Source organism: Ipomoea triloba, chromosome 1 (genome assembly GCF_003576645.1).
Source record: "Ipomoea triloba cultivar NCNSP0323 chromosome 1, ASM357664v1".
Classification (NCBI taxonomy): domain Eukaryota; kingdom Viridiplantae; phylum Streptophyta; class Magnoliopsida; order Solanales; family Convolvulaceae; genus Ipomoea; species Ipomoea triloba.
In genome coordinates, this window is record NC_044916.1 from 284,427 (window position 1) to 295,413 (window position 10,987).

The following is a 10,987-nucleotide window of genomic DNA, read 5'->3' on the forward strand; positions in this document are numbered from 1 at the left end:
CGGGTGGGCCATTTTTGGGCCCTTTTTTGGCGGGTTTTTTAGCCCGCCCTGCCGGCGGGACGGGTTTTGGCGGGCTTTGGCGGGGCCCGCCCCGCCGGCCCGTTTTGACAGCTCTACCCAAGACTCTAAAGGTTGATTGGGCCAAAGCCATGGGATGGCCTGTTATCTACTAAATGGGCCGGTATATGCTCAATAGACCATTGGGCGTTAGTATATGAACCATAACATTTAAATCATTAAATGGGGTTTTTACAAGATTTCTTTTTCTTTCCTTAAACCCGTCCTATAATCAAAATAGTTTCTTTTTTTCCCTATGTTTGTGGGGAGTTATTATAGTAAAAGTAGTACGGAGTATAAAATAATCATAATGCTAATAATATGTAGTCCCGTCCTATAATCAAAATATGTTTTTTTTTTTTTTTCCTATTTTTGTGGAGAGGTATTATAGTAAAAGTAGTATAAAATATTGTAAAAATAATGAATAATGTGAATATAATGATGCAATTGAATATTTGGCTTGATAAACACTCCACATGCATGATGCAGGACAGGCAATGCAACAAACAACACTAGTACCAAACACCCACCATGTTCTCACTTTCTAACCTCTGTCCTTCTCCTTTAAGTAACAGAAAGCACATTTGACAATTATTTCAAAATGGAAACAATTGAGGCCAGGGTCCAACTAAAGTTAGCTACCTCTATCACTTTTTTCATTTAAATCCCTAGCAAGCTTCCTCTGCTTTCTTTCAAATTCAAACTACCTCCCCTCCCCTCCATTAATCTCACCTCAATCTTTATCCCTTAGATAGAGAGGTGTTGAAGATTGCAGGCGAGGCGGCTTATCTGGAAAGAATAATATAATGACAACTGCAAGGTTTATCAAGTGTGTTACTGTGGGTGATGGTGCTGTTGGGAAGACATGCATGCTCATCTCTTACACCAGCAATACTTTCCCTACTGTATATGATTGTCATGTTAATTATTGTTTGTTTTTCTTTCTTGCTTTTTTTGGTTTGTTTTTAATAATGAAATATGTGTTTTGTGACTACAGGATTATGTTCCTACAGTTTTTGATAATTTTAGTGCCAATGTTTCTGTGGATGGAAGTACAGTTAATCTTGGACTTTGGGACACTGCAGGTTGGTGTAGAATTTGACTCTTTTGATCTTTAGATTTTACAGTAACATTAGCAGTTGGTTTAGCGACTGTAACAGGTTGTTGGGTTAATAGTGATGATTGAAATGCAGGGCAAGAGGATTATAACAGGTTGAGGCCTCTGAGTTACAGAGGAGCTGATGTTTTCTTGTTAGCATTCTCCCTTATTAGCAAAGCCAGCTATGAGAATGTCTCAAAGAAGGTACATACTTCAATTATATATATTACTACATATTTTTCCTGTATGTTTATTTGTTTCTGATCTCCTTCAATAATTGTGGGTTTACAGTGGATTCCTGAACTCAGGCACTATGCTCCCAATGTCCCACTTGTTCTTGTAGGAACCAAACTAGGTAATTCTTCACTCATATCAACGTACAACCTTTTAATTTTTTCCTTAAAAATTAATTATAGTACATAATTGTGAATTGAATTGCAGATTTACGCGACGATAAACAGTTCTTAGTGAATCACCCTGGTGCCACCCCAATCACAACTGCTCAGGCATGTCTACTTATTAACATATATAACAATTCAAGCAGAAATGAAAGTGAATGTATATATATGATATGGTGATGAAAGCTAATTAAGCATGCAGGGTGAAGAACTGAAGAAGATGATTGGTGCTGCAACTTACATTGAGTGCAGTTCAAAGACACAACAGGTTTAATTTTCTTAATCTAATCCAATCATTTCTGTCATTTGTTGTGAACATCATATCATATATAACGACAGGAATTGAAGGACAGTGTGATGTATAGTATGATGAGATTAATAATATATATATATATAAAATTGAAATGTGCAGAATGTGAAGGGAGTGTTTGATGCAGCAATCAAAGTAGTGTTGCAGCCACCTAAGCCAAAGAGGAAGCAGCGACGGAAGTCTTCACGGCGTTGTGTGTTTCTGTGAACAATCTAATCATCCATCCATCACATTTTATTTTCTACTTTACTGTCTATACTATATATAAAGCTAAGGGTGTAACGCAATCAAAGGTTAATTAAAACCCTAAGCTCGCTCCTACCTATTGTTTTTTAAGGTTTAGTGTAACCACCTTTTGTTATCAAACTTTATTTTAGATATTTTTATTTCTTTATTTGGTTATTAGTAAAACTAATTAATCTTTGAATCCATTACCATTTCAAAAGTAATTACGATTGAAAGTTCTACAATTCAATAAGTACTTCAAGTGTCCTTTTGTAAGCGTTATTGCAATTTGGAGCTATTGGTATCATTTAGTTTATATTTCATCGTTGTCGGCCATCTGATCTCTAGGACACCTGCAAACTTCGATCTTGTAAAGATAATTGTTGATTATAGCTTGAAGATTATATATATATATATATATATATATATATATATATATATAAAAATAAAAGAAGCTAAGGAATAATAATGAATGAAAACAAAACAAAATCAAAATCAAAAAAAAAGGGGCATCAATCAATCATCATGATGATAAGAGGAGAGCACTCATGAGTCATGACCTCCATGATTATATACTCCATATATTTTTACATATGGCTGCATCTTGTATCTCCATATTTGTGAGAGTGACTAATCTTTATTTGATTCAAATCGCACTCACTTATATTTAGAAAAAAAAAATTAATTTAAAAATTTTAACACGACACATTCTTTATAAATATTATAGTATATATATTTATGAATTGAATTAGGATAGTCTAGTTAATGTTTAATTTAGTCATGAGAATATAATTTGATGTAGTTGGTTATAATTAAAGATACTTGTACATCCATGTATCATTACATTTTTTTTTTTTTTGAAAACCATGTATCATTACATTTAGTAATGTTAAATTTTTATTTTGATTCTCATCTTATAAGGCTATACATTTAATTTTTGTCAATACTCACCTAGATTCCAGTCAAGCCTATTAATCTATCATACATGGTTTTAATTTCTTATTGCAATTTATATCTCTTGTGTGGTTTATGAGTTATTATACAAAAACGATATTTACTTGGTGCTTACTTTTGAATTGCAGCTATTAGTTTTATTTCTGTTAATGATCATGATACCATCATGATTATTGTGTAAAAAGGAAAATTGTAATCAATATGGACACGGACAGATTTGTAGTTGCAGTGCAGGCCAGGGTATATAAAATAAGTTAAGATATTATTTGCTAAAAGTCTAAGGCGTGAGATTGAAGTTTTAATCATAATGATATTCTTAATCCCACCAGTCTTATGATTGTTATCTAGAACTACAACGTCAACTAACCTTAGACTATTCTATTTGCGTGTAATATAATCAAAGTAACAGACCACGTATGTAAAAGTAAAACCAACATCTCCATCCTTGTTTTGAACACACGTTTCGTGGTTTGATTTAGACAAACATTTGGAGGTATCAACATACTATAATACTATTCTTAATTTTACAATGTTGTCACTATTTGACCGTTAATAATGTGAATGCCTAATAAAATTGAATATCTCAAGATTACGTATATATATATATAGCATATGGTTTGAAATATTCGTTAGGATTAAACAAATCCAAAAGGTTCATTTTTATAAATAAATCGAAAGTTTTAATAATTTATAATTGTTTGAGGAAGCCTTAAAAAGTAGAATGGTCGTTAAGTTTTTCTATGATTTTATCTTGTCTTATATATGATTTAGTTATTCATCATTGATTATTAGGTGGGTGATTTTTTTTTTTCCTCACCTTACTCATAAAAAGCGAAACTTTGTTGCCCCAGACCCACGCATTGGCCCGACTGGATAATAAATGGACAAATCATGATGACTTAGTCAGTAATTTTTTGTGAAATTTTCTGATCACGTCTCGACAAGATAGCGGATGAATGAATCATGGTAACTCAATGATACATTAGATAGGGGACCCATGTCTAGTTCACAGAAGAAATCTATCACGTATATTTTGTTTAACTCTCATACTAAAGTTGACAAGGCCTAATCTTGTATTCTTACCTACAATAACCAACTGAGATGTCTCACTTGTGTTCTTATTTATAATTTATCACTTAAGAACTAACAGAACTGTCCGAATATGTTTTTTTTTTTTCCTCACAACAACTAAAACGGTAGGTGCCAATCTAAAATAAATGAAACATTACAATTTAAATCCGTGCACACGGGTTTTGAAAACATCTCCCTCTCTCTCAAACGGTGCAGTCCCGTCTTCTTCAAATTCATCTCTTTCTCTCTCTATATACATACACACACATAAATACAGGGAGAGAGAGAGAGAGTCGAAGAGAGAATTGAAAACTGTAGAAGAAGAAGAACAACAATGGGGGCTTACAGAGCTGAAGACGATTACGATTACTTGTTCAAGGTGGTGCTGATCGGCGACTCCGGCGTCGGAAAATCCAACCTTCTGTCCAGGTTCACCAAAGACGAATTCAGCCTGGAGTCCAAGTCCACCATCGGCGTCGAGTTCGCCACTCGAACCATCCACGTAGCCGACAAGGTCGTCAAGGCCCAGATTTGGGACACCGCCGGTCAAGAACGGTATGTACAATTGATACATGTGTTCCATGTGCTTACATCTCAACTAAAAATTTAAACTGATAGTTGAATTGTACATTTATGTTTATATATTATATATGCTGAACAATTCTGCAGATACCGTGCAATCACCAGTGCATATTACCGGGGAGCTGTGGGTGCATTGCTCGTCTACGATGTCACGCGCCAAACAACCTTGGAAAACGCGGCGAGATGGTTAAAGGAGCTCCGCGACCACACGGATTCCGCCATTATTATAATGCTGGTGGGGAACAAAGCAGACCTGCGGCACCTGCGGGCTGTGACCGTTGAAGAAGCCAAGGAATTTGCGGAGAAAGAGAGCACCTTTTTCATGGAAACCTCAGCGCTGGAATCCACGAACGTGGAAAGCGCCTTCACAGAAGTGTTGGCTCAAATACACTGCGTTGTTAGCAGGGCAAGTCTTGAGGGAGGCGACAGCCCGACATCGTTGCCTAAGGGACAGAGCATTAACGTTGGGAGTAAAGATGACGTTTCGGCGGTTAAGAACCCTGGCTGCTGCTCTGCTTAGCTTAGCTTAGAATAATCGCCATTTCAATGGCGGCGCCGGCCAGCATGGTTTTGGTTTATTGGCATACGAAACCGTGTTGGAATTTATTATTTATTTCGTGTTTTGGTTTTCATTGTAGTACTAGGTGGTTAAGTACATCCCAGGATAATATACATATATATATTGGATTGAGATTTGAGGATGAGTTAAATTTGTATGAAGAAGGTGTGTTTTTCCTTGTATTTTATTTTACCATTGCGGAATTAGTTTATTGCCGACATTTTCCTTCTTTCTTGCAAGATTGAGAGTTTCTTTGTTGTTTCCTTTTTCTGTTTGATCAACTTTTAATATTGGCATACTAAATATATATCAAAATTCAATATGCTTGACTATATGTAGAATTAGAAAGGTTTCTTAAAGGTGTTTCGAAATCATCATTTGTATTTCTTTTTGAATTCTCAATAAGTTGTTCCTTAGAAGCAAAGTGTTGTAACATTTAAAATTTGTGTTGTATTAAATAAGAAGATTCTTTTAACATGATTTTCCAATCTTGTGGCTAAGAAGGTTGTTTTCATGTCTGATCCCATTGAGTGGCTTAGCCGGTTAGTGATCCACATTTGTTCTTGAGTTCTATTTTGGTTTATGATTGAATGAATTGAGTTTGGTCCTTTGTCAAAAATCATGATTTTTCAATGCCTTATTGGTCGATCTTGTTGCATAGGGTACTTTTAGTACGCTTTATCTTTTATGTGTAATTTATAAGGTATTATACATGAGTAATTTTACCACTACACACCATTGAGTAATGATTACTAATTTTTCTCGTTATTCAAAAAAAAAATTATTTTAACATGCCATTTTGTCCAACGGGCTCCGTTGTAATCTCCATCACATTCAAGTATAAGAATCATACTTTACTGCTCGTATAGACAGCTCAACTGGTTATAGGGGTAAAATTTAGGAAAAGAGACCGAAATTGTCACTTCTAATGTTAAATTATTTGTAGTAGGTTTCTATTTTTAAATCGTGATGGGTGTGTATTTGTATTGAATAATGATGGGTAAATACCCCCAAGGACTATTGTAGAAGTACAATGTATATAGTCCGTGTATTATTGTATCCCTAAAAGATCGGGTGTCCCTTAGAAATTGTTAAAGGGCAAGTGACCTTTGGGGAATATTATATTCCTGAAGGGTCAGATCCTATTTCTATATAAAGGACCTGACCCTCCACTGTAATGGCACGCTTTCATCCCTTGCTTCTCGGGATCCAATGATCCAATATTCACTCTACTCTCCCTCTCTCTTGTTCACTATGGAGTTCTTGGCTTTTCTTCTCCAGGAAGAAAACCATGCCTTTCCTTCCCAAGCATACACACTCCGTACACTACATCATACTCAATCAAACACACGTGGTGTAAATACGTACCCCCGTTTACATTTACACCATCAAATAAGTTATATCGACTTAAATCAAGAAAGTCCATAGAAATGGGAGTTGGTAATCTATTTTCAAAATCTTAATGGACCGCTAGCGTGTACCCACGCTCTCAACATAATGCGCCATTCTGACGAGTCTGTTGTCGCCAATTCACACCATAAATAGCGCTAAATATAATACGAATATATATACATACATACACTTTTCCCGGACTCGCATCTTGATTCTCTAAAATTCTCAAAAATGGAGTCTTCTTCTTCATCATCATCCTTATCGTCTACGGATAAGGTCAAATTCCGAACCAAAGTTTTAAACAGACACCTAAACCAACAAAGCAGCCACCCTCCGATCCTCGAATCCTCGCCATGCCTCAGCTACGCGCCGCCGGAGCTCTCCGAAAAGCCCGCCGCTTTCGACGTGTCGGAGATGCGGAAGCTGATGGACGGCCACAATTTGCAGGAAAGGGATTGGCTTTATGGTATTATCATCCAGAGCAGGCTTTTCAACCCGAGGGGTAGGGGCGGGAAAGTGTTTGTGGGGGCGGATTATAACCAGTCCATGGAGCATCAGAGAGAGATGACCATGAAGAGAATTGGGTATCTCTTGGATTGTGGGGTTTTTCAGGGATGGCTAACTGGGAAAGGTCCTGAAGCTGAGCTCAGGAAGCTGGCTCTCTTGGAAGTTGTTGCTCTTTTTGATCAATCTCTCAGTGTCAAGATTGGTGTCCATTTCATGTTGTGGTATGCTTTAATTTTCATTTATTATTAGTGGGTTTCTCTTGATTTCTGATTTTGATGTGATGTGATGATCTTATTTGAAATTGAATGTTCTTATATATTCAAAAAGTTGTCTTTTTGTAGAAGAAAGAAATATGGGTAGGAACCAAAAGTATTTTCTAGATATTCTTTTCTTTGGTGGTTAATGGTTATGGCACACTTATATATAAGAATTTTGGTAGCTTATAATTAGAGGAGCAAATTCCTTTCAAGAAATGTGTACACTTAAAAAGTGATTTATTAGGTTGAGGAGTAGTTGGGGTTCAAGTGTTTAGAGGCATGCCTTCCAAGAAATATAATGTATAGTTCTATTTAAGTTTGGTTGGTTGTAGCTTTTTTGGCAATGCATACTATTGTAATGTTGATAGATTGCTTATCAGTTAGCATTGCTGAATGCTGAACTTCATTTTTGAAATCATTTCAGGGGTGGAGCTATCCAATTTTTCGGAACAAAACGCCACCATGATAAGTGGTTGTCTGATACTGAAAATTATGCGGTTAAAGGTTGCTTTGCAATGACGGAGTTAGGGCATGGCAGCAATGTCTGTAAAAGTAGTTTATATAGTTTCGGTTAATGATGAAAGTCACACCTGTTCTATAATGTTAATAGGATGTTTGCTTTACAAATTTCCCAGGTTCGAGGCATTGAAACAGTCACAACTTATGACTCAAGCACAGGGGAGTTTGTTATAAACACTCCTTGTGAGTCGGCTCAGAAGTACTGGATTGGAGGGGCAGCTAATGTAATGGCACTCTTATTAAAGTCTTTTGCTTCTTACCAGTTAGTTTAGTTGTTTCTGACCTTATGCTTGTGTGCCAATAATGCTTTAACACTTCCTTGTAATCCTATTGTAGCATGCAACACATACAGTAGTTTTCTCACAACTTAAGATTGACGGGAAAGATCAAGGAGTCCATGCATTTATTGCTCAGATCAGAGACACAAACGGTAACATTTGTCCCAACGTTCGCATAACCGACTGTGGTCACAAGATTGGTCTGAATGGGGTTGACAATGGTCGGATATGGTATTTGTTCAAAAATCACATTCACTTAATTCTTTCAATTTCTATCATGTATTTGCATGTATCAATTGTCTTGGCCTGAAGTTTTTCCAAATTCATTTTTCCAGGTTTGACAATGTGCGCATTCCTAGGGAAAATTTATTGAATTCAGTGGCAGATGTTTCTCCAGATGGGAAATATCTTACTGCAATTAAGGACCCAGACCAGGTAACTTCAATTAAAATAAGTATTGATGTCATACTTAAGTATTGGACTTCAACTTGAATTAACATTAACTTAAGAAATCTTGTGTCATGGTTTATATTTCAGCGATTTGGAGCATTCATGGCCCCTTTGACATCTGGACGCGTAACTATATCATCTAGTGCGACTTACTCAGCGAAGGCAAAACAACCTACTTTTCTTTTTAAGCCTTTTCTCTGATTTAATATTTGTGGAAGTGGTTATATTAGAGCTTTTCTGTAACTGCAGTTTTTTTCTTCTTCAGGTAGGAATAACAATCGCCATAAGATACTCCTTAACTAGGAGAGCATTTTCAGTTACACCAAATGGACCCGAAGTTTTGTTGCTTGATTACCCAAGTCATCAACGACGACTACTGCCCCTTCTTGCAAAGACGTTAGTGGCTTAACTTTTGCTAGATATATGTTGGCATTTTAATTTAGTCATTACCCTTTTTCTTTCTGCTCGTCTTTGATATAACAAGTTTGCTTCTGTTCTTGGTTAACCGAGACTATTGATAACTAACTAAACCCTTGTCTTCCATCATTTTGATTGGTTGCAATTCTTTGCCTTCTCTTAAATCTTCACTTATTCATGTAAAACCAATAGTAATCATTGTGCCCCGATTCAAGTGTAAAATTTCTTATTTATGAACATGGTGTTCTTGTGTTGCAGCTATGCTATGAGTTTTGCTGCCAACTACCTGAAAACGATATATGTAAAGAGGACACCTGAAATATACAAAACCATACATATTGTTTCAAGTGGTTTTAAGGCTATCTTAAGCTGGCATAACATGCGGACACTTCAGGTAGTAGCTGACTTCATATTTGCGGTTAGAAGGATTAGTGGAGTCTCCTTTTTAATTGAAATTTTACTTTATAAATTGAATCAGGAATGTAGGGAAGCATGTGGAGGGCAAGGCTTGAAGACCGAGAATCGTATAGGCCAAGCAAAAAGTGAATACGATGTACACTCTACTTTTGAGGGCGACAACAATGTTCTTATGCAACAGGTACAGTACAGAATGTAATTTTTTATTTATTTTTTGGGATGATATTACATTGAAGTTTTACTGTTTCGGAGATAGAGACAATATATTATCAATCAATGTTGTAATACCAAAGTGAGTAATTCTTTAAAATGCATCTAGTGTGGTGCCTCCAATTGGGAATATGTTGAAAATGCCCCTTTAAATATCGTTAAATATTCAGTTTAAGATTTTAAGTTAATAAAATGATATCGTGGAGCCAGGTTAGCAAGGCACTTCTCGCAGAATATGTTGCGTGCAAAAGCAAGGGCAGGCCATTTAAAGGATTGGGGTTGGAACACATGAACGAATCATCGCCTCCTGTTATACCTTCAAAGCTTTCGAGTGATATCCTAAGGAGCATCCAATTCCAGGTACTAAATTTTCTTTTTTATTCTACCTCTAGAGAATTCGTTTGGGATAGACTAGAATAGTCAGTCTCATTTTTCTCGTTCTCAATCAGAACGACATACTTTGCCTTCGAGAGCGGGACCTTTTGAATCGCTTTGTTGATGAAGTTTCACAACGCCAAGCACAGGGCGAAAGCAAAGAAAATGCTCTTTTGTTGGTAAGATTGCCTTTCACGTTTACATATGTCGATTTGTGCATCAATGCATCATCCTTACTCTTACTTTTGCGTCGCCAACTGCCAACACGTTTTTCCTTTTCTTATCCAGAGCTACCAGCTCGCTGAAGACCTAGGCAGAGCCTTCACAGACCGTGCAATTTACCATACTTTTCTGGAGGCTGAGGCTTCTGTAAACTCCGGTTCGCTAAAGGTACATATCAGCTGCCAATTAAGTGCTTCGATTTCTGCTAATGAACACTATTATAGTTAGTTAAAGAATGGTCTGATCCAGAACTCTCGTGTGATTTGCCTGCCTATTTCCTTGCAGAATATTCTCGGTCTGGTAAGATCAATGTACGCGATGGCTACTTTGGATGAAGATGCTGCGTTCCTGCGATACGGTTGCTTAACAAGAGATAATGATGGTGCAGTGAGGAAAGAAATCACAAGGCTTTGCAGTGAACTAAGGCCTCATGCTCTTGCCTTGGTCACTTCCTTTGGCATACCTGATGCTTTCTTGAGCCCCATAGCTTTTAATTGGATTGACTCAAATGCTTGGTCTTCCATTTAGCACTTTGTTCATGTCTATGGTGTTTTTCTTTTCTTTACTTTTCTATCTCCGACTGGATGGCAACACATGTAGATGATAGGGGTATCTCCTGACAACGTTTATGCAGTCTTTTTTTTTTTTTTTTTTTTTTTTTTATACGTCTCCTTTGTATCTAAAAAAA

The 10,987-nt window shown here is 36.5% G+C and overlaps 3 protein-coding genes across 3 annotated transcripts; all 3 read left to right on the forward strand.

The window, feature by feature from the left end:
* The first annotated feature begins 711 nt into the window (after positions 1-711).
* On the forward strand, positions 712-2,334 carry LOC116031241 (rac-like GTP-binding protein RAC2). The gene is made up of 7 exons (XM_031273490.1): positions 712-962; positions 1,055-1,142; positions 1,251-1,360; positions 1,448-1,511; positions 1,598-1,662; positions 1,757-1,822; positions 1,967-2,334. Exons 1-7 carry the CDS (start codon positions 864-866, stop codon positions 2,069-2,071), a joined length of 597 nt encoding a protein of 198 aa, XP_031129350.1. The 5' UTR covers positions 712-863; the 3' UTR covers positions 2,072-2,334.
* Positions 2,335-4,293: 1,959 nt separating this feature from the next.
* On the forward strand, positions 4,294-5,626 carry LOC116025176 (ras-related protein RABA1f-like). The gene is made up of 2 exons (XM_031266308.1): positions 4,294-4,669; positions 4,784-5,626. The coding sequence occupies exons 1-2, from the start codon at positions 4,449-4,451 to the stop codon at positions 5,214-5,216; spliced, it is 654 nt and encodes a 217-aa protein (XP_031122168.1). The 5' UTR covers positions 4,294-4,448; the 3' UTR covers positions 5,217-5,626.
* Positions 5,627-6,796: 1,170 nt separating this feature from the next.
* On the forward strand, positions 6,797-10,872 carry LOC116025172 (acyl-coenzyme A oxidase 3, peroxisomal-like). The gene is made up of 13 exons (XM_031266295.1): positions 6,797-7,375; positions 7,836-7,953; positions 8,047-8,154; positions 8,267-8,439; positions 8,544-8,643; positions 8,746-8,820; positions 8,924-9,054; positions 9,334-9,469; positions 9,554-9,673; positions 9,913-10,062; positions 10,152-10,256; positions 10,366-10,467; positions 10,585-10,872. The coding sequence occupies exons 1-13, from the start codon at positions 6,879-6,881 to the stop codon at positions 10,825-10,827; spliced, it is 2,058 nt and encodes a 685-aa protein (XP_031122155.1). The 5' UTR covers positions 6,797-6,878; the 3' UTR covers positions 10,828-10,872.
* Positions 10,873-10,987: the final 115 nt, after the last annotated feature.